This window comes from Lycorma delicatula, chromosome 3 (genome assembly GCF_047948215.1).
Source record: "Lycorma delicatula isolate Av1 chromosome 3, ASM4794821v1, whole genome shotgun sequence".
NCBI lineage: Eukaryota > Metazoa > Arthropoda > Insecta > Hemiptera > Fulgoridae > Lycorma > Lycorma delicatula.
In genome coordinates this window covers 47,583,185-47,607,784 of record NC_134457.1, presented here as the reverse complement: position 1 = coordinate 47,607,784, position 24,600 = coordinate 47,583,185, and the positions used below count along the sequence as shown (strand labels likewise).

At 33.4% G+C, this 24,600-nt stretch overlaps 1 protein-coding gene across 1 annotated transcript; it reads left to right on the top strand.

The window, feature by feature from the left end:
* Positions 1-1,935: 1,935 nt before the first annotated feature.
* On the top strand, positions 1,936-24,478 carry LOC142320883 (uncharacterized). Its single transcript, XM_075358867.1, has 3 exons — positions 1,936-3,239; positions 17,369-17,527; positions 24,345-24,478. Exons 1-3 carry the CDS (start codon positions 1,985-1,987, stop codon positions 24,461-24,463), a joined length of 1,533 nt encoding a protein of 510 aa, XP_075214982.1. The 5' UTR covers positions 1,936-1,984; the 3' UTR covers positions 24,464-24,478.
* Positions 24,479-24,600: the final 122 nt, after the last annotated feature.

Genomic DNA, 24,600 nt, shown 5'->3' with positions numbered 1-24,600 from the left:
ATAATAATAATAAATTTTAAAATGGAGGTAAGTGAATAATGATAAGTACTGATAAAAAAATTACTAATACCAGTTAAATTTCGCCTGTAATTAACTGATTAAATTTTTTTGATGTGCTAATATACTAAAGGCAATGATTTGCAACTTTAGCTAGTTTTTAATAGCTTCGAAAATCGTTGTTGAAAACTTAACTTTAATCGCAGTATTTGTTGTAAAATACATGAAATTTCTCTTTGAAGAAAAATCAGTTCTTTTTCTACGTACCTATTTAGATGAAACAACTTACTTACATACGCTTCCTGTTGTAATGTTAAACAATTTTTTTTTGGCAAAAAACTTAATATTTAGGTATGAAACTGGTGCATAAAGATTGTCGAGGAACAGAACACGTTATATTTTTGTATATCTCTATCGTATATATATACATTTTTTTACTTTCCCATCTATTACTGTTTAGATTAGTAAAAAAAAATCATCGATTGTGTCAAAATTATGGACATCATATTTTTCCTATTTCTCAAAGCTCTTAGGACCGTCTGAGTCCAAAAAGGCAAATTATTAAATACTGCACGTTTGTATAAGCTTGTTGGCGTCTATTTTGTTTAATACCTGTGAAAAGAGTGAAGGTTTAATGATTTTTTTTTTAAAGATTATTTACTGATATTTAAAAACTTTGCTCTCAATTTTTTAAGTAGGAAAAGTCTAACCTAATGATAGAGTCCTACGCATTAAAATCTCACTGATTGTTTCTTTTTTCGCAGTTGGACCTGGAGGATGCGTGAGGGTGACTACCAGAGATTTGTGGAAGCTATCTACTATATCTCAGTCGGTCGATGAGATAATTCCCCAGATTGAGACTCCTACAATTATTCAGTTCGGTTCGCCTGACGTAAATTCAAATCCTCAAGGAATAGGTGTTTCATCACAGTTTACGAATACGGCAGGTTCGTTTAATTGGGGATATCATACGTCACCATCTCCTGTTATTAGTGTTTCAACCACAATAAATTCTGGTTCATTAGAAAATTTGCCGCCACCCGTACCTCCATCATCTCAGTTTATACATCCTGATAAATCATCAGATCACAAAATTAAAAAAGTTAAATCGTCGGAAGATGTAAGTTGTGAAACACAAAACATTTCTCAAATAAGTACCGGATCTCAAACGGATTTAGAAATGATATGTACACCAACTCAAACTGATTGTACTATAAATAAAGAAAACGGCGGAACCTTGTTATTGGAATATTATCCTGATGAAAAAGAACAGTATGTTGAAAACTATGATAATCTTAAACGTGTTCTAACCTTCAGAAATAATGATTCAGGAAAGATCTCCAAGGATAGATCAAAGAAAACTGACAAACCGCATGATAAATCAGGAACTAGCTCAAAAAAAGGTTCCTCAGACGTTAATCCGGTACAGCAGAAGGAGAAATTTGAACCGAAAAATCGTCCGAATAATAAAAAAACAGTTACGTTAAAAAAATCAGATTCCGATGTGAAAACTGATGTTTCTAACCCTGAAACCTGTAAAAATGAAAATGACAAATCTAAAGAGAAATGTCTTGTAAAAGAACTTAGCGATTCTGAGAGCTCAAAATCTCATACCAAAGGAGAGAAAAAACTATCGTGTTCCAAAGAACATGATGTAAGTAAATCCTCTAAAGGAGGTTTTTACGATTTTGTTATAGACTGTAAAGATGAAAACTGCGACTGTCACCCGAAAGATAATGTTTCCAAGAAGGAAAAAACTTATTCAAGACGTACGAAAGGTAAGTATTCTGATAATGACCATGAAAGTGACAGTTTTTCTAGTATTCAATCTGATATTCGTTGGAATCCAACTGAACAAGTTAGTTCCGGTGGCTTTTTTGGAAACTTAGGAAAAACATCTAGAAAATCCGATTCCTTGATGGATACATGTTCCGGTCACTCTTCCACCACTGACGAAGATTTTGTCGATTCAACAGATTCCTCTAATATGGATATCGGTAATTCCGTTACGGATATGTGCAGTGTAAACTCATCTTCGACCGTTAAATCAGATCTACGAATTCCCGAAAACTGTACGTTTTTACGAAGTTGTAATGAAAGGCCTTCATCCTTTCAGGATTTATCATCTATCAGTCATTCCACGAAAACGAATTCGTTTCCTGTAATCGAAACGGATGAAAATAGTTACAGAAAAAAATCATCTTTATCAAAGGGAGGTAGTAACAATTGCTTTGTTACAACGCATCATTCGCCCTTTAACAAAGCTTCAAAAATGAAAAACGATGGTATAAAAGTACTCCATCCTGTTAGAAAATCATCTGGTGATATAACGGGAAACAAAGGTTATCTATCCATGAATTGTTTAATATCCGAACAAGATTATAATGATATTTTCAAACCGTCAGTTTCTTCAAAAAAACCAAAAATTACATTCAAAGATTCTGAATCGACGATGGATATAGATGTCGTGAAGAATACATCCGATCAGGCGTTACAGACAAAATTAATATTCGGTAGAAGTAAATGTATTAAATCTGGTAGAGACGGTAACATATTGATTTGTTTCGATGATAATTCAAATATCAACGAATCGAAAAAGGAGGAAGAAGATTTAACTATCAAAAAGTCGATAGGTAATTTTATGTCTCGTTATCTGTGGGGGAATCCGGTAACATCGGATACATCAACACAAGTTGATCCAACATTGATTGAGAATAAATTCGACAAAACCAAATATCAGAGTAATTTTTCACATATCGATTTTTCTAAATTTTCGGATGAATTAAATTCATGCGAAGGCGAGGTGAAAGATCAAGGACAGATAAAAAAAAAGACGATACGATTAAAAGACTCATCTACTCAAATGAATTACGATGAATTTCCGACTCCAGGATTACGTTTTAAAAATGAAAAAAATAAATACGATATAAATAAAAAACCAATTAAAATGGTCGATCACTTCGAAAAACAAGATAATAATAGAGTTTATCCTACTACGAAAAACGAATCGACAAGTATGGATTTTGACGAATTTGTTTCGTTCGATAAGAAGAGTGAAACTTGTAATAAACATAAAAATGACATTAAAGATTCAGAAAAAGACTGTTGTAATGGACCCGCTGGTATATTAATGAACCACGATTCCGAAAATAAAAAACCATCAAAACAGGGGAAAGTGAAAATTGCTGGATTTGAAGAATATAATTATGAGACTAACTGCCGTAGTTCGACATCATCTGACGGTAAGTAAATACCACGATCTAGTTTTACCGTGCTACCTCAATAATCCGACCTACAGTTTTGAAAAAGAATGGGTATTTCAAAACATTTAATCTTATCGATAGAATTTACGATCGATTTTATTAAGAGAACTGATTAATTAAACCGGGCGGTCTTCAACCTTTTTTTCACCCTGGGGTCAGTATTTCTAATCTGTACTGGCTCGAGGGACGTAATCTGGTACAAACATATTCTAATCGAATATGCAAACATTTATGTTGCTTTTATAAGCCTACACTGCCTTTCTAATCCAAAAGGGCGTATCTAAACAAGCACTGCTTTTAAGTTATGGAAGATTTAATATATTTTTCTATATTAATCCAATTTTTTCTTGTATTTGTGTGTGTAATTTATTAACAGTTATACGTAAAAATTTAGGTCGATAAAAGTTTTACTCGGGAAGAAAACTGAAATATTCGGTTTAGGAAATTCTTAAAACTATAGTAATCGCTCAATCCGGTTCTTTTCGTTTATTAGTGCAGTTTATTTATGACAAACTCGAAAAATAATGAATGAAATAATGAATGAAATTAAACAAGATTGATACCGAGTGTTTCATACTTTTCCTTGTAGTCGTTTTATAAATACACAAGCATTTAATAAAGTAAGTTTCGAATCTACGAGCACAGAAGCTTTTGAGGCAGGTTGTTTCGGTTTAAAGACCCGTGACTTAAAGGTTACTTCCTGCATCTGAAATCGTCTGCTACAAAATTCATCAAAGAATTATTTTTGTATCTATTAACATTTATTATTATTATTTTACTTTATATAAAAAGGTTTGTTTTTTTTTTACAATGAATTACAGTAATTATATGTCTCGCCCTTCAGCCCATTTACAGCATTTTTTGATAGATAACTGTTTTTAATGATAGCTTGCGATATTTTTCTGCGGTGCAGTTTCCACACTATTTTCTTCCTTAGTTCTGGAGTGTTGTACGTTATCAGTAACAACATTTTGCTTATAATCGGTTAATATTTCTTTTATTTTTTTTTTTTAATTTCTGCACTAAAACCTAATGTACATAAATCCGATGAAATTTTCGATAAAATTTACGAACCCGCTTTATGTAATATTAAACTCGAAGTCTGTTTCTTAATATTCTTGATAAATTAAGTTTCGTTTTAATATTCGGAAATTAGGGGATGTTATAGTTGTAACAGGTGTTCGCAGTTTAACGATACTGTTTGGAAATACCCTTCCTTTTTGGCGACATAAAATAAATGCATCGATTTTGAACACTTACCGTTCCTTCCTATAAGGAAGATACATTTCATATAAGAAATGTATGGAATACATTCCTTATAAGGAATCTTTCTTCCTATAAGGAAGATACATAATATGTTCGTGGAGTAGGTGGGTAGCGGACGTGGCGGTAGATAATGAACGGTGTGACTATTGAGATAGTATTTTACGTATTTACATAGTCTACACATGGTTTTCGTGCAGTCGTGATTTTATGGAATCTAATAAAAAAAACATTGATACTGATTAAGATATAAGTAGATTACGTTAGAGGGGAAAAAGGAGGAGTATTTTGTCTTACGTTGACGACTTAATTTTTCATCATAATAAATTCGTTAGTAAATAATGGAATGGAATGGAATGCAAAGTTGGCGGGAGTTTATTTCTCCCTACGTATCGCAGAACCTGGACAGAGTCCCTTGCTGCTGGATGATTCTAATCGGGCGTGATTATTTTTAAAAGGTTTATTTTAAATGGCGGGTCTAATTTTTCAAGTTTTGTTTATTATTTAGTATTTTAAGGACGGATTTAATTGCATTCCAATCCGTTGTTAAACCAGCGTTATCGAACCCATTTTATGGGCCGACCGCGGAAGGCTAGGCTTATGAAACCTGTCCTCCCGACGTAATTCCCCTAAACTTAGTAAATAAGACAGCCGGTATGTGTTAAATTAATGAATCTTTAACTAACCTAAATTCCGTGGTGATTGAAATAATAATAGTATTAATTCATTTTTTTTTATTATAAATTTATCTTATCACAAATTTAAATTATATAATTAGTTACAAAATTTATATTTTTAAATTGTAAATATTTTACATAAGTTATATATCTAAAACATACTTAAATAAAATTAATAATTTGGCTATTAGTTAGAATTACAATTTCTGCTAACAAAAGTTATAAATTACAAGGCCGAATGAAAGAAATTTTTTGTATAAAATATAAGATTGTTTTTCTGTATAACAGGTATAGGGCGAAGGGTCCACAGTCTAGTTCTAATCTGTGATTTAGTTTTATTCCTATCGACAACACGATTCCCACTAATTACGAAAACATAAAGCCAACCTTTAAAGATAAACATTTTAAATGAGGGATTTTATCACTTATAAAAAGCAAAAAAGATGGATCAAATACAATCTGTTATAAATTAAACGAACAAAACTTTTCTGGATAATAATCAGGTTTAATGTAAGAATCATAAGTACTTTTCGATTGAGTTTAATTTTGAGAATAAAGGCGAGATATAAATTCGGGACACACTTTATAAAAAATCCGAAACATTTCATAAACACCACCAAATTCTCTCATATAGTATAACATTCTGTCATATTTTCACATGTTTTTATAGCGACTTATTAACAATTAAACCAAGATATTCGATATAAACTTCTACGTCGCACCAAACTCATCCGCTCTTGTGACAGTTCAAGGTATGCGGCTTTAGATCAGGGTTAAATTTAAATGAGTCGGATAAGAAAATTGGAAGTATTTGGTTTTGGAAGTTCAAATGATATTTAAAAGAACCGTAAACTCATAAAATATACATTGACCTGAAAGGAGCACCATATATCACAAGACATTGTCATCAGCAAATCCTATTATACACCTTTAATACTATCTTGAGTATTGATAATTAATAAAAATGAGAAACAAAATTTGACCCGAGATCGGCCTTTGTTGTAAACTCAATGAGTAATAGTTTTAATATTATTTTCTCCTGCTAAAAAAACAGATTGTTTCTGTCGCTTAAATACTATTTGAACCGACTCAAAGGCGAGGTGGTTCCAGAGTTTTTTTTTTAATAATAAATTAGGGTTTACAGCGTAGAAAGCTATTGTTAAATCAAGAAATAATCACGATTTATTATTACGATCAGGTGATTAAATTATTTTATGGAGTAGGGGAAAAATTCTTTCTAAGAATTCAGTAACCTTTTTACTATTTTTTATTTATTTTTATAATTAAGAATGATGTAGACAGATAAGAATGGTGTAGGTCGAACGCTTTCTAATCTAATTTTATGTTTCGATTTAAATTTGGTATGACTGGAACTAATTTAAGCATGTCTTAACTCTTGGGTCAAGGCTGCAATTATAAATGTGAGTTAGTTTAAGCATGATAGCCTTTTTACTATTGCGTGTATGATAGTGTCTTCTTTCCAAGCTTTACTCACAAGTTAAACATTTTATCAAGTTAAAAACTTCGTCCTGGCGACTGGAGTCCAGAAAATTGAATTTAGCTAACAGAGTGGTTCGAACTTGTTGAGTATTCAACGGCATATGAGAAGAAAAAATTAATTAATAATTGCAATTATTAATCGGCATTTTTTCATTTCCCACGTGTAAAAAATTCAGTATTCGCTTCTTCCTTGCTATTATTATTATTTAGTTTATAGTTTTCCATTGCGACGCAGAAATTAAATCCACTCGAGTTTGTATACTTATAAAAAAAACCAGACTACCCATCGTTTTTCAGAATAAAGAAAATCAAAATTCACATAATTTTATTCTTACAGTTTGCCAGTTGATGTTATAATTTCATTTTTTTCTAATATTTTAAGGTATGGTTTTGCTGAAAAAGCAGAAAAAGACATCTTTTTTTATTCTCTTGTCGCGTAGTTCGACTTAGATTGTTATTAATGAAAAAAAAAGTTAATTCCATTGTTTGGTAATAATTTTTTATTCAAATACTTTATAAAAATTCCAAGCATAGATCACGGTCAAGGTACAATCAAAATATAACGAGAACTTTCGAACAAGTGTCAAATATCAAGCCGAACATAGATAGCGCAGTCATGCACAACGATACTGCCATCCACTCGCTACGAGCGCTAGCAATGAAACGATAAAAAAAATAAAATCGTAGGATCTAGATATACTACTACTTTATTTTCTTATATCACCGTTGCCAATATTGAAAAATTACTCTTTTCGATGTAAGCATAGATTGATTTAAAATGTAACGTTTTATAAAACTGTTAGGAGATTTCATAAAAATTTATTGTTGTGGATTTGTCGGATTATATATAACCGATTTATGAAATTCTGCGTTTTGTTTTATGATCGCAATCCGATATATTTGTAAACGTTACTGTTAAAAAAAAAAAAAAATAGTAATTAACTTGATTTAAATTATAATACAATTTTAGCAACACCCGAACAGTAATTTATTTAAAAAATAAATTAATTGTAATTCCAATTTTTCAAGTGTAGTGTGTGTTTTTTTTACAGCTCCGACACTAAATTTATTGATATTAGTGACATTATAGTAACCAGAACACCCTGTAGTTACGTTACAGGTTAAAATAAATAATTTAGCGGAAGCCCACAAAGATCCACAATTGCGTATGAGACCCCGTTATGCGATCGACGAAATATTGCGTATGACTGACAGTGTAATGCTGAAACGCGTACCGGTTTAGTTAGAAATGTACGCTTTCTATGAATCACACATTTGGACTATCGGTGAATAGAGATTCGCCGATATTCCAAACGTAATGCGGGGCATAAAGAAACATTATTGTCTGGGTGCGGACAATTACTTGGGTACGGCGTACAAAAACCAGTTATTTTTTGTACAAACAAACGCCGCTAAATACTCACTGCTGCGTGTAAACTCTGCGTACTTTGTTCTTTCGTCTGGAAAAAAGCGATGTCTGTTTCAACGATTTAGGGAGGGTTGCCTTTATTAGATTACTGAGAATCCTGTTCGAATAAACTTCATATAAATAATTTTTTCTAGTCCGTAACAGAATCTCAAGATATTTCCACAATTACAACCTTTAATTAATTATAATCTGCTGCCATCCAAACATTTGTTTTTCCGCAGACCAGTTTCTGTCCTGCACCTCCACAAATTATATCGCCATCGATCAGATCTTATCTTGTAAATCCAACATCATTTGACCTTTCGGGTATTAATGATTTTGATTATTAAAAAGATTGCAGGCAATTTTCTTTACTGTCTAAATAACGAACGAGATGAAAGAACGACATTTTATTGTAGTGTAATTACAATAAAATATTACATTATATACAATATTATATTGTAATATAATTACAATAAAACCGCGTTATGATGCGAACGATGGTTAAAATCAGAATGAATGCAGAAGCTTGCTGGAAGAAAATAAAAGACTGAACAACAATCCCGACTTAAAGTATTGATAAAGTAAGAATGAAAAGAACAGTTACACTGTAAATTCAGCATTATCTTTTCAATAAATTTTAGTGGCAATCAATAAAATGTGAACTAATATTAATAAATTGCATTGGCGAAATTAATAAATTACTAAGAGAGAAAAGATGTTTAGATTATAAAAAAATAAAAAAAAACTTTAAAGAATAAAAATCAAAATCAATAAGAACTAAAAAGAATGAAACTCAATAAAAAGATTGCACAAAAACTGATAAATAATCTTCTAAATCGGTGCCGATTTCAAAAAGTAAAAATTTAAAGAAGTATTATATTTTAGTACCTTTTTTAAAAGTTAAAACAGTTTTATTTTAGTTATATTTAAATTTTATTTTTTTTATGAAAATTATATAGGATTTGATAAATGCTGCCCATATGAAAAAAATCACTAATAAAAGTCATAAGGGAGAAATCTGCAGTTTATTAATGACTTTAAGAGACTGCTACTGATATCAGAATAATATCGGGCTGTATACCATTATATAATTCAATACTAAGCAACGATGATGACAAGAAAGTTAATATCTTCCAATCGCTTATTTTTTATCGAAAAATTAGTAACTAATTTTTTGATGAAAAAAATTTTCCACCCAACTTGTCATTAAAATATGTCTAATGAGACCACCAGAAAATTCGGTCCGTTCAATGAAGTATTTGAATAAAAAAAATGAAGAAATTGAGAACCTGCCCATTTTATTGAAGTCTTTTAAAGATAAAGAAATTAATCTTTACGTAGTTTCCATAATAATTTTTACGAGCAGGTTACAGTTCAAATTAAATTAAAAATGATAGACGTTATAATCGGCTGTCACTTGAAAGTCAGTTGTTTATAATATTCATGCCTTTTGATTTTCATCATTCAATTCACACAAAACTCTACGAATGTTAATTTCATCCGGCTTTTCTATACTCTCTTATTAATATAAGGAAGACAGTGTTTGAATCGTTCGGAAAGTAATTCTTTTTGTAAAAAAATTCTGAAATCTTTGCAGGACAGGGCTTACTTAAATTTCTGTTTTATCAAATTAATATGCGAGAATATCTCTTCAGAAATAAATTTCTTTTGTTGTAAATCTCATGAACTAGTGATCTCAAGATTGATAAGGTATTCAATTTATTATTAATATTTGGAAAGTAATCGGATCAATTTTATTATAAGTATTGCAAATAAATTAATTAAGAAAAGGTAGTTTAAGAAAATCATAAATAAATGTTTATGCGTTCTCGATTATGAGTTAAAAAATTTTAAATTCGTTTCAGCTTCGTTTTATGCAATTTAGTTAAGAGATTTATTAACACATATTTCCCAGTATTTATTAAGTTTAATTATATAAGCTGTTTCTAGATGAAAGGATTTAAAATTTACTGGGATGAAAATTATAGTGTTGATAATTGTCATTTATTCCATTTTAATAAATTTGTTTTTTTGTAAGTTCTTTTAATTGGAGCTTAATAATATATTATTATTTCATTATTATCACTTCATACCATATTTTAATTTATTAGTTAACAACTTTTTATTAAATTCCATACAGCTTTGTTACCTTTATTATGTTTTGCAGCAAACAAACTTTGATGTTAATAGCTCAGTTAAACAGTATGATATGACGGGAAAACACAAAAAAATTATGAATGACTCGTTTTTAAATTTACACAAAATCTTTCTTGTAAGTGACTTCTGAACAGATTATGTTGCTTCTTCTTCAATGGGTAACTCCAGTGAAGAACTCCTTATAGTAAAATATAAGTAATACTAACAAAATAGATTTAAAAAGAGGTGCGATTAGGAAATAATAAAGTTAGTAGAGTTATTTTTTCGCGAACGTGTGGTTCTACTCGCTTATTTAGAATTTGAAGAATCCTTACAAATAGGATGTTGTGTGATAGATGTCGGGTAGCGTTGTAAAGAGAGTAAAACGGTTTATTTTTGCAAATACCTTAAAAAATTACTGAATTTAGAAAAAAAAATGTTTAAAACACTTATCTACGAAAAAACCAGTTAAGCGTTGTTTTCTTACAATTGGCATTTTATTTATTTATTGTACCTTAAAAATATCAATCGTATCTCAAAAATGCTTTTTGTCAAAATACAGATATTTTTTTAGCATTTTACTTATGCAATTAAGTAAGTTATACTGGAATCATTTTTTTTAAACCAAGAATCGCTTTGTTACAAACTGACGTCATTGTAAAAAAAACTGACATCATTTATAGACATATTTCATACATGATTTTGTTCCAAAGAGTAAATATGTATTGTTAATGTTACTAACTATTTCTACTTTAAGAATGGCTCTTGTACATACCGCCAATGTTGAGTTTACATATAAAATTGCTTTACGGTATTTTATATTAATTAATCACATATAATTACCGAAAATTGTAAAATCTTTATTGTAAGTGACTTCTGAACAGATTATGTTGCTGCTTCTTCTTCTTCAGTGGACACTAAGAAAAGAGTAAACATGCATGGACGTATACAACAAACTAGGAGTGTATAAATTAAATTGCAGTGAATGAAAAAGAGTAGATGCATGATCGTTTGTTTATAGATATATAAATAAATGTCTTCTGATAAACGCCTAGCAGAATCTACTTTTATAAATCATTCTCCTCACATAAATAGGACAGGTGTACAAAGAAGTTAATCTGTCAAACAACGTGTATAAATAGGATATAAAAACAAACATTTCCACATAGTCAAATGATACTAAAGCATACCTAATGAACAAACACAACAGAGAGAGAATATGTTATTATATTTGTTTTAAATATTAAAGGGGCTTTCTAATCTTTAATATTTAAGATCGACAACAAACCCACCTGGTTGATCTAGTGGTTAACTCATCGAAAATCAGCTGATTTCGAAGTCGAGAGTTCTAAGATTCTAATCCTAGTAAAGGCAGTTATGGATTTTAATACTAGATCATGCATATCAGCGTTTTTTGGTGGTTGGGTTTCAATTAACCACACATCTCAGGAATGGTCGACCTGAGACTGTACAAGTCTACAGTTCATTTACGTTCATACATATCATCCTCATTCATCCTCTGAAGTAATACCTTACTGTGGTTCTGGAGGCTAAACAAAAAACAACTGGCAACTAGTAGTACCACAGATAACCCCAAAGAAGCTGCATAATAAGTTCTAGAGATCTTCTGAAAAACATCTTGCAAGTGAGTCTTTTAACTTATATTTTAATAACATTATTGTTGAAATTTTTAAGGAAGTTGTAAAGTACTGTGTTTTTTGGTTAATTTTTGTTTTGCGGATATAATTTTGTTTTATCCTAATTTTTGTTATTTAAATTTTAATATTAAACCTAAATATATATTTTAGAATAATTTTTGTTTCTAGTTTCAATTTCAAAAAAATATTTATATTCTGTTTATATGAGAAAATTGAAATAGTAAAATCCAGTTTTTAAGAATTAGAAGGTCTTACTGTCAAAACTTTGGTCAATTTGATATTCCTTAAAATTTAAATTATGTAATAGAATCTAATTCTGTATTCGAATAAAGAATCTTTTTCAATGGTGGGTCAGATGCGATAACACCACTCATTCTTCTTATCAAATGATAATTTTTTTTTACGATGAGTCTAAGGAACCCGTAATACGAACAGCTTTTCGGACTTTCTAACAGTCCGATACGCTGTGCAGGCGTATATAAGAGAGCTTATATAGGACTATATAGTAGGGCGCATGCCTGCGCCCTACTGACTGAACCTCACATCTAAACGATTCTCCCCTCTCGAGGCCGGTCCAGCAATTTAGCATTACTCGGCCCCGGGAGGTGCCTTTGAGCTCAGGGGTTCTAGAGTCCCAGTGCATCATCACCATCACCATCGCCCATTTACGCAAGCGCGGAAGAACGATGGCTCCGCAGGGGGCTGTCTGTCCCCCCCCCCGCACACGCCGGTCAGTTTCTTCATCAGTAAAAGGTCTTGCATGGTTCACCAGATCTCCTAATTCACTCCTTCTCGAAGGTGGCCGTCTCCTCGACTCTTTTTAGTCGGAACTCCCGTCATCTTCGCGACGGAGTCCCACTGAAGTTGACCCCTCAGCATGAATTCTGTAATGGTCTTGAAGTCAGCCAGTCCAAGCTAGATCTTCTGAACTCTTCCCATCTTCCGCACACGAAAACTGTGTATTCTGGGTATCTTCGTTTTCAAATACATGCACCCCGGTGTTTCTCTTCTATGAAAGCGGTAAAGGCATGCAGCAAATTTGCCTTGGCCCGAGAGGAGCTGGGCGAGGTAATGATCCACCTCGCCATGACTCCTCCGGACCCACTGTCTCACATCAGGAATCAACCTGCCAGTCCAGGCCGATAAATGCGGAGGAGCACTCTTTCAAGCAGCCTACCATTGCCCAATGGCCAACTCGTGTACCTCACCCTTGGGCATGCCATTATGCTGCCTCTTTAACTGTCTCACCCTAATCCGTATAGGCATGAAACCTCTGCCGCTACGCACGATTCTGTCCTGTATGCCGTAATCACTAATGACAGCCCTCCTCTGTAACGAAGACAATTTCTTAAGATTCCGGTTTATGGCTAGGGCATCTGCCCATGCCGGCACAGCATTAAACAATGGACAGAGTAACCGCCATTATTCTCCTAACAGTTGAAGGAACTCTTCCGTTCCTTCCTCTGTCACTACTGACAGTTCTCAGCTGTGCATGTAATTATTTATGATCGTTAGAAGATAGTCGCTTACCCCACTACTCCTGAGGGCATCCACTATCACAGTCAATGGCACAGAATTAAAGGCTCCTTCAACACCCAGTAGCACGATCAGGGGGGATCCTTCTGACTCGACGAGTGCCACCATTCCGATCTTTCACCCAGTTTAGGACGTGTGACACAGCATCCGTTGTTAATCTTACTTTCAAAAACCGTATTGACTGGGGGAGAAACCTCCTGTCTCTACCACTTCGGCTCTCACTCGCTCTGCCAAAAGTCGTTTCAGCAACTTGCCCATGACATCTATCAAACTGATTGGCCAATATTTAGGTTCAGCAACGCCTTCTGTGCCCTTTTTAGATACGAGTGCTAGTCGTGCCCTCTTCCAGATACTCGGGAAGGAGCCCTCCCACAGTGTCTCATTCATGACTTTGAGGACCCGCCATAGATGTCGCTCTACAACACCTTATCCGGGCCAGGGCTCCTCCTGATGCTGATCTGTTTGTCCCAAACAAGTTCCCCGATGGTAAATCGTCTATCGTGGACGCACTCAAGCCTCTTCCAATCTTCCTCCTTACAGGGGTACTGCCCTTATCGCCTGGCTCTTCACAAGATGGGGGAGGGACTTGCCCATTTTTTTCATTACCAACTGTTAGGCCCTCCCATATATTTTCATTCAGCCCATAAATTAATCTGTCAGGCCTCTGATTTAGCCTTCTTAATAGCGGCGCAAAGCTTGTTTCTAGCCGCCAGATACAGAGCTACGCCAGATATACAGCCAGATACAGGGGGACCCCTGGCTCTTTTGCATACTCCTCCTAGGTAGCGCCTTCTACCCTGCGGTCTTCCCTGTTTCAATGTCTTCCAAAGCACTGCTATCAAAACCACGGTGCTTGTTTATACCGAGGATCCTAGCTTAGCGGCCGACGCCTCAACAACTCTCTGGATTTGTATAAGAATAATTTTCCACCATCTCGGCCGAGAGGGCTGGGCAATCCTAACGTTGGAAATGCAAAAGGATATCAGAATCGACGATGGTCAGATGCTACCTCCTCCTCCAATATCTGCCAATCTTCCTTCCACCCGTACTATTCTCCGTGCAGGACCAGCGACCAACTCCACGACCTATGAATGTGGGCACGTTTGACGTGTTGGTTACCTCCATTCCGGTTACCCGCAGCATAGATGCCAAGGTGTAGCCACGTCAACCAGATCTCACCCCACCGAGTTCAACAGTTTCGGCGTTGAGATCACCTGTTAAGATGACTGAACTCCTTTTGAGATCTTCAATGTCTTCCAAGAAATCGCCGAAGACAACGTCCCCAATGTTGGGGGAAACGTAGGCCGATACGAGAGAGCAGGCATTATATTCGACCACCACATAACTACTAATGACACCCAAAATAGCATATCGCCCCGAGACATTTCGGACCGCCACATAGACTTCATCATCAACTAACCAACCATCCGCCGATACGACCCGGGCATTAGGTTCAGTAATCAGGAGGAAGTCTACACTGTCCACTGCAGCTCTCCACACCAGATCATGAGCTGATGCTTATCTGTGAGCATTCAGCTGAAGGCATCTCATTTCTGGTCCTTTCCGCCGCACGTCAAGCCTCCGATGCGGTGTTCTTCTCTTCCAGAGTTTAAACTTTTTTTAAGCTTTGTGCAAGTGCCCCCTGCCGCCACAGTTAGAGCACAAGTCTGTTTCGTTGGTTCCCCGAAACTCAGACCTGTTATGTCCAGAGCCGCAATATCGAAAACAGCGATTCTCGTCCTCCTGGAATTGGGCCCTAGTACCCACCCAATCTGGATGCGCTTCTTTACCAATTTTCGGGCTGCCCGATATGAGGTCACTGTCACATGTCACATTCTGCATATCGCCTTGGTGGGCAGGCCTTACCGACGTGATCTTGAATTCTTCGGCCTCTCCAGTTGCATGAGGTATAGCGTCCCGCACTTCCCTCTCCGTGGAATCAAAATCCACATCTTTTATGTGGACATGCGCCCTTCTACCTTCACGAGACATGAGGTCCACTTCATGAACAGCAAGTGCTGCTGTTTATTCCCGAAGGGCCGAGGTAAATTGTATGGCATTCTGTGCCCCCTTAATTCGGACGTGTAATCCTTCATTACGTCCCCTCTTCAAAGAAATTTCCCCATCTACTTTCTTCCTGGACATCGAGGTCTTCAAGGTCCGAAATAGCTCTTCGTAGGAATTGCTTTTCACCTTGACCACGACTGTCCTACTATCTTCAACAGGGGGTTAGTCTTCATGCCCAAAGCCGCTTTTGGTTGTGCCGGCCTTCACAAGGATTCAGACCATGAACCAGTTACTGTCACCAACTCACACTGTTCCTGGTGTAAATATACCAGAATCTTCTTTATTGAGGCGCTAATGTCTTCGCCAGGCAAGACAAAGACCAGGGGGCCGACTTCTCAAGAACCCATCTCACTGCCCTCAGAGTCACCTCCAGTGAGCCCTGCTCGCTAGCCAATGAGTTGTATTGTACTCCAAAAAAATAAGCATTAAAAGCTCTCATTAAGAGTATTCCTCCAAGGAGTAAAGGATGCAGGGTTTAGGATTGGTCAAAATACAGAAGGAGAAGTTTGGATAAGGATGGGTTGCAAATTTATGTGGAAAGGAAGGTTCTCCCCCTATAAACTGTATGGGACTTAGAAAATAATCTCACCTGAGAAGTAGTTGAAAATTTTTGTAAGTCCTCACTACGTAATTGATGACGTCACTACAGCTGTTGGAAGTCTTAAACAGCTTTCCGACCTGTTGTTTTACGCACAACAGAAATTCAAGCAAAACTGCCCTTTATTGCCAGTGGTAATAAGGTTGATCTTTATATTCAAATAAAAAGTATGTCCGTCAGCCAAAATCATATATTTCTTTAACGCATCCACTAAATATAAGGCATGGTTTTAAAATAAGTACTGTTTTGAAATTCCGCCTCTGCTACGCTACAGTCTACATTCCACACATGCGCACTGTGTACTCACATCTGTTGGCAAGCCACAGATGCCATTACGGAAATATTCGACTGTATTTACTTTTGTTTGTGAGTATTTGAAATGCCTCTGCTAATTGAGAATCCGACTGATTGTATAATATGTGGTGTATTCGTTTTCCTAGTGCTAAACGCGTGAAAGTGGCTGAAATTCGTCAGATCAGTGAAATGTATCGAGAAAACATTATGAATGATGGAATAATATGAAAATTACTTAGAGCTTTTAAAGATGGCAGCCAGAATGTTCATGATGAGGAATGGAATGGATGACTTTCTGCCATTACCGAAGATTTGGTACAGAAAGTTGAAAAAGTGAGAGAGAGAACAGACGCTTTATGATTTCTTTGACATCTGAAGAGTTTCCTCAAGTTTCAAGAAGTGTTGTCTATGAAATTGTGACCAAATGCTTAAATTATCGATGGTGATGGTGTCAAAGCATCCTTGTTGCAGTGTTATTAATTCAGGAGGAAGGCTTCTATGAGAACAGTGTTCAAAAGGTAGTTGCAACATAATATTGCCTTAATATTGGTGGAAATTATCTAGAAAAGTAGATTAAAGTGCAGGCTTTCACGTAAAAGTAAAATTGTTAAGAATAGTGTAATTGTTTTTTTTAAATTTCAAAACGATGTTTACTTTAAAAACATGCCTATTATTTCCCAATCAGTTTCAATCACCCAAATCCAAAAAAGCAACAAAGAAACCAGTGAAAAGCCCAAAAAATGGAGAGCAGCCAATAACATGTCCATGCTATGAAAATTGCCTACTCAACTTACGGTAAATTATTGTCCTTCATTAATTGTAAACTGTTACAGATTGAATGATGCAGTTATATTATGTAATTAATTTAATTATTGCATTATTGTATGAATAAATTACATTATTTGTGAGACTAATATTACTAGGTGAGACTAGGTTTATTTACTAATATTACATAATATATTTTTCAGAAAATCTAAATAATAGATGCACCAAAGATATATTTTTACATGTTGCTGATGATGATAATAATGTCAGTCTTAAAGAAGAAAGTAGCGAAGAAAATATTAGTTATTTAAGCGACAGCCAAAGCACTATTGACAGCAACACCACAAGAGATCAAAACACAAGTAATGAAAGTTATTATAAAACAAAAGTTATTCATTATTATTGTATGAGTAACATTATTGTTATTCATACTGAGTAATTTAAAACTGCATGACGATTCTTTGAGAAATGATTTGAGACATTAATATATGCAAAAGATTTTGCAGGATATATATATAGAAATCCTGTGTTTTCTAGTTATGGCTAACAAAATATTTCACCTTGAATTCTGCTCTGAATGTAAAATAAAGCTCTTCTGAGATTCTTGTGATCCATATTAATGAGGCAAATTTGTTGAGAATATAATTTTAAGAAAATTAATATAAATAAAATCTGTGCACAACAAACAAGTTTTAGTGGGTTTAAAAATTTCTTGAAACCACCTTAATTTGGGTCCCAAGAATCTCAATATGTCTTCATCTTACTATTGTAGCAAAAGTCAAGAAATTATTTTATTATTTCCAACTAAAAAAGAAAGTGTTTTCAAATGTATGTTTATAGGAACATTTTTTATTACATTAATGAACTAAATCAGCTTCTGAAGTTTGCCATGCAATTTTGAATCGCTCTCTGCATTTTCTTTATTTTATCAATGCTTGAATATTCTTATGTGGTCGCTGAAGTCGAACTCATTTCATAGTTAATTTATTCAGAAAGCTAAGTTGTGCTATTGGCTTGCAAAATTTTGTCAATTTTGTTTCACTCACTGCCTGGCCAGGTAAAGTTATGATTCCTGTTTGCCTCCCAGTTTCATTTTTGTTTCTTTTCTGCACAAGTTAAGTTTAGTTATGGCATTTCCCAAAATATTTTTTTAAAAGGAAACATCATTTGTAGTTTTGTCAGTGTTATTTTCTATACAGTTTTTTTTTTCCGTCAGGGATTATAGGCGCCTTAGACTTCTTCTGTACCCTTGTCTGCCTTCACATTATGATTGCTAAAAGGGCTATGTTTTAGGTCATTTCACATTTTTCCCTAATATCCTTATGTACAACGTTTATGCATCTTGCGGTCTTAACTGTTTTTTTGCTGAAGAGATTCCATCAAAGTAGGACAGTCAAGATGTCTGAAAGAAGCCTACAGCGAAGGTGAAGGCTGAGTCATAATTCACCGATTTAAATGCCTACCGAGACATTTACATCGGAGACATCCCTATGAAGTCTGGCTTATTACTGTGAGATGTAAAAAATTAGAAGATCAAAAGATGACCTCTGTCCATAAAGGCTATGAACAGCGGCAGGGCAAATTAGAATTCCTCTTGAGAAGTTAAAGAGTGGTTTGACATTGGGCAAACACACGGAATTCACCAATCTTTTTTAAAGCTTGAATTTGTTGAGTTTGACTGTCATTCACAGTTTTTTTACAGATCATTAAAAGTCTTTCATATTTCCTTAAAGATCCATCAGTACAGTTTTTTACGTCTTGAGCAGTCAAGAATGGGCTGACTTTGTGAGTGTTGCTATCTTCTATTGTAATCACAAGATGCCTTGGTCTGGCGCATTATTGCTTAAAATAAAGGTCTTCTATAATAAACTTCTTTATAAGTTTATCTCTATTCTTTATTTCCTTTTCGCTTTTTGTAAATAGGATGTTTCTAGATGAGGGTTTTTAGATGAATCCTTTGCCATGTTTCATTGTTCAAGATTCTGCATGAAATGTTCATCCCTTCTGTAGCAAGGCTAGCCACGGGTTACACCCCCTGTCCAGAGCTGCCAATCCTGGAAGTTCATTCCGATACTCTAGTGGACTGGCATATATCCTCGTAGAGAGCAGATGTGCAGTCTATCACTGACATCAGGTCCCTATTCGATGAAGCTTTCAGGACTCACATTCAGTGACATACATGGGCACCTTACTGTGCCCTTTATCACTTACGAGTGATAAAGTTAATGTTTTTTTGTAGAAAATTGGAATTGAGTGAACATTTAAAGGAAAAAACTTAATAATGTTTGCAAATGTGGATAAATGTGTTAAAACTTACAAGGCTGAAGAACAACATGTGAAAGTTGTTTTTGTAATCATTTAGCCATGCTGACAAAGAATTAAAAAAAATATTTTCTTGTCGACAACAACTTGGTAGCAAGTTAAGAGTGGGTTAGGGATCCATTTCAAAATACTCCTGAAGGGCTCAACTGTTTAAGAAGAAATCTTCATAGATTTCATGGCAAGTGGTGAAATCAAAAGACAATTTAGTAACAAATCACTGTTTCAATTTTGGACAGAGATGGATGCGAGTTTCTACACTGAAAACAAGAGCATTTCATATACTATTACCATTTTCAACAATCTGCCTTTGCAGAACCAGATTTTCTGCGATGGCTGCTCTGAAGACAAAGTATAGTAGATCTCAGCTTAATATAGAAAATGAACTCAAGGTGTCTATTTCTAATGTTAAACCTTACTTCGAAAAACTTTGCTCTGCAAACCAAGCCCAAGGGAGTCGCTTATAATAATTATTAAAATTGTTTTTAATTTAGTGTCGATTAGTTAATTATTAAATAGATTGTGCAGTACAGATGCAATCTTTTGTATAAGTGTATTATATCAGTGTAAATGTGTTTTTTATTATTTTTTGTTAGAATGTATTTTGTTTTGCTTTCCTTTCGTTAAATTAATACATTTTTTTAATATCTTCTTTTCGATGTGCTCATATCCCCCATTTAGTGTTATCACGTCCCCCTAGGGGGGGTATGCCTCTTACCCATCGGGTTGGTCTAGTGGTTAACGTGTCTTCCCAAATCAGCTGATTTGGAAAGTCGAGAGTTACAGCGTTCAAGTCCTAGTAAAGCCAGTTATTTTTACACGGATTTGAATACTAGATCGTGGATACCGGTGTTCTTTGGTGGTTGGGTTTCAATTAACCACACATCTCAGGAATGGTCGAACTGAGAATGTACAAGACTACACTTCATTTACACTCATACATATCATCCTCATTCATCCTCTGAAGAATTATCTAAACGGTTGTTACCGGAGGCTAAACAGGTAAAAGGAGGGGGGTACGCCTCACAGGTTTATTTGCTTATTAGGAAACACTTCTGTACAGTATTATTTGATAATTCATTTAAAGGTTTCATTCTATTATAAAAACACTTTTATTGAAATGTAAGATAAAGATTTATTAAAAATAAAATGACTGGTCGCATAGAACTGAGATTTAAAATTTAGTCAAATGACAAAATTCTATTAATTTACACTAAAGAAGCCTTTAATTCAACATGAAGTTCATAAGGAAATCTGTCAATATGATTAACTTTCTAGATTTATAATCTTTTTATCTCTAAATCTTATATAAAAAAGAATCAAATATGAAAGAATGAAAAAAATAAAAAAGTGGTAATTATTTTTTTGCAAATTGAATGGAAAATACTGCAAAAAATATTCATTAAATTAAAATAATAATAATAATAATTATAAAGATCTAAGATTTTATTATCCCTTCATATTATGAATTTTACACACACACACATGAACATATTGTGTGTGTGTGTGTGTGTGTGTGTGTGTGTGCGCATGTGTATGCAGATATTTATTTTCAGTTGTGATTGAAAGAATCTGACATGAGACAGTCATTCCCAAAAACGGAACAGATATTCTCAGTGATGATAATCATTCCATGCAGGGCTTACTTGAAATAGAGAGGAATAATAGTGGTTTCCCTTTCTTGTTTTACTGAGTTGAATATGCTGTTGGATATCAGTATGCAATGCTCATTGAAATGTAGGTGATATTTAGTCTTTACTCCTTCATGCTGTTTATTACAGGAATTGGGTTAACAACCCAGTATTTGACATCAGTCATCTGTATGTTTGGCAGCAAGAGGGGAGGGGCACACCTTCTTGTTATATTTCTAATTACTCGTAATTGTGATTTAGAAACAACAGTTTTGTGGGATTTACAAATGAGAGTTTGGCAAGTTCAAACTAATTTCTATTTATAATTAAACTTATAATTTTTTATCAGTTTATTATTCTTTTAATATTTATTTTTCAGAATTAAATTTTCTAAAAATTTGGTTTGAAAATTTTATTCTTTAACTGGCAATTACAATTAATTTATACTGAAACTAATGTGTGTTTTTCAATTCAACTTTTTTGTGTTTACACATTTGGAAAGTGCTTCTGTTGTACAGTATGCACCAACTGAGTTACTTTCTTCGATAGCAATGATGTTCACTATACAGTCAGTTTCTATGATGAACAGAAAATATCATTTATAGGGCTTATAACGTATGTTTTGGTCAGTATGCTGATGTTCTACTTTATACTTATCTCCGTGAATAATTCAGTGCGAGACATTACTTCACCTTCCTTATTAAGCTTTGCATGTGGTACCTTGTTATTCTTGAGAATGGCTATGTAGTAAGTGAATTTTGAATTGTGATCCTCTCTTCACCTCAAATTAAAGTCAAATTTCAGAAAATCTAGAAATTTATTTCTACATATTTACATAAAGATTACATATACCAAAAATCAGGATATCGTCATTTGTTAAAAAAAAAAAAAAAAAATAATAATAGCCAGGTTTCAACAAAATTCAAAATAAGAATAATTCAAAATTCGTAAGTAGTTTCATGATTTACAATCTTTTATTTTTTATATATATATATATATGATACTAATAGATTTCTTTTCTACACAAAGCTCTCTTTACTTTTGCCAATTTACTTTTGATTTCGCATAATGTCATGCATCCTTTGCAATCATACTATCTAAATTTCAAAGTTTTGTATTATTTTTCCACATAATACCTACTGACATCATATTTTTTTTTATCCTATTACATCTCTCTTGTAACCAATCTTCTTTAGTTTCTTGAATTAATAATATTTTTTTGGTTGATATTATTTTTTTTATTTTCATTATCTTATGTGTTTTACTACTTTGTGTTCATTATTGTATTTCTTATTTGTTTTGGTTTTCTACCTACTTATTACTTTTCCACAGAACATCTCCCTTCTTTCTTATCCATTACCTTTTTTAACTGGACTTTCTCTTATTTAATTGAATCTTCTGTTGCATTACATTCTAAGCTTGAACCTATATGTTTTGTTTAGCTATTAACTCATCGTTTGCTTGTAGCCTGTCTATATTATACTCCATTTTGTTGATCTCTTCCTTTTTTTTTGATTTGTTAACCTGCAGTTCATCATTACTAAGTTGTGATCATAATCAATATTTGCTCCTGGTTATGTTTGTAATTCATGATTTAAGTTTATGGGTAATCATTATATAATATATCAGATATTTTAATATATTTTCTGATCTCATCCGTATACATCTTTTATAATTTTTAAATAGCTTGTTCACAATGATCAATTCATACAGTGCAGAATTGTTTTCATTTTTTTTGTACCACATAAGCTTGAAGTTTGTGTGTGGGATATCGAAATGTAGCGTATGAAAAATGCCATAACTGATCGGGATTTAAACCCAGGACCTCTGGATGAAAGGCCAAGATGCTACCAGTTGTTGCCTCCTTTTATGTATTTCAGCCTGATTTTCCAGCCTTTTTCAATGTATTATTTGACTACCACACCACGAGTCTCCTTGTGAAACCAAAAAAGAGTTAGTAATGAGTTCCTCTAAATGGAACCATTTTCACTTTATTTGGTTCATTTTCATCTGCTCGCACTCACTGTTTGGATTCTGTTTGGTCTCGCATGTAATGGCGAGTCCATGTTTCATCTGCTGTTATAATTTATTTTCTCAGTAGGAGGAAATAAATCACATTGTATTTAAAATTTTGTATAATGTAATGCAATTTGAGAAATACAATATGAAGCTGACCTCCATCATGGAACGGTAATAATTTTTGTTTTTTATCCAGTAGCTACTGACTAAATTTGAAGCCTGGTCAGGTATGACATTTTTCACATTATGTGAAAATCTTTGAAGAATGAGAAAAGATTACTAAGCAACATCTTCAAAAAATTTCCCTTAATTGCTTCAAACTGAGTTGAAACTAATTTAATTAAATTGTTTATTTTGCAGGTGTACCAAAAATAGTGGTGGGCTTGCTATACATTTTTTAATTCTGTGTCAAAATGAACAAATGATAAAAAAATACTAATTTTCCCTTAGTTTCCCTTCTGTTCACCATTTGAGTTTGTTAATGAAAAAGTTTGTTTATTTTTCATTTCTAAGTGCAGAACAGTGAAAATGGAAAGTTTAAGCAAAATTTATTAAAATTATGAATTGGAAATTAATTTTGCAGAAAAATTGATCATTTACTAGAAAGTTACATATGTTCAGTTTTTAATTAAATTGTAAGAAAAATAATTAGTAAATCACTTAATAGCATAATAAACCAAGTACCGAATTTAATAGAGCAGATGAAATTTGGCAGAAAATTTTCATCCATTTTCTGTATTATTTGATTATTTGTTAACCGATTTTCAAAACTTAATCTTTGCAAATAAAAACATATTATGATAAATGTAAAGGTTTTGAAGATATAAAAGATTGCAAAATTGACATAGCTGCCATTTTGAAATTTGTGGGCATGTTTACACTCTAATTTTTTATTTATTAGACAATTATAAGTGTGTGTACCAAATATTATTGTGAATCTTTAATCCGATCTTGAGATATAAATTTTTCACCAATAAACACAAAATGACGAACAAAAAGAAAAGGAGGAGGAAATTGATTCTTTTCATAGCCCATTTTGAACGTAGAATCCAAAAATTATAGGCAGCCCACCACCATTTTTGGTACACCTGTATGTGTTAGAAAAGAATTTTTGTTATAATTTTATGATGATTCGTGTTTATAAATTATTCTTCCTGAGCCTTAAGCTAAAATTAAATTACTAACAATAATTTTATATTATAAATTTTAGGCGATGAATCATTAAACTCAAGTTCACAGGACAGCTTACATGACAGAGAACCTATAAATTTAACGAGACATGGGCAAATTAATGCTTTTGAGAATTCAGGTAAAAACAGGGATAAGTAAAGTTATCATGATTAATATTATTTATAAAGTGAATTGAGAACATTAAAAATAATTTTATGTTTCTTATATTTGTAAATATAAAACAATTTTGTCATAAATAAATATTTTAGCACTTATTTCATCTGGGAGCGTAATAA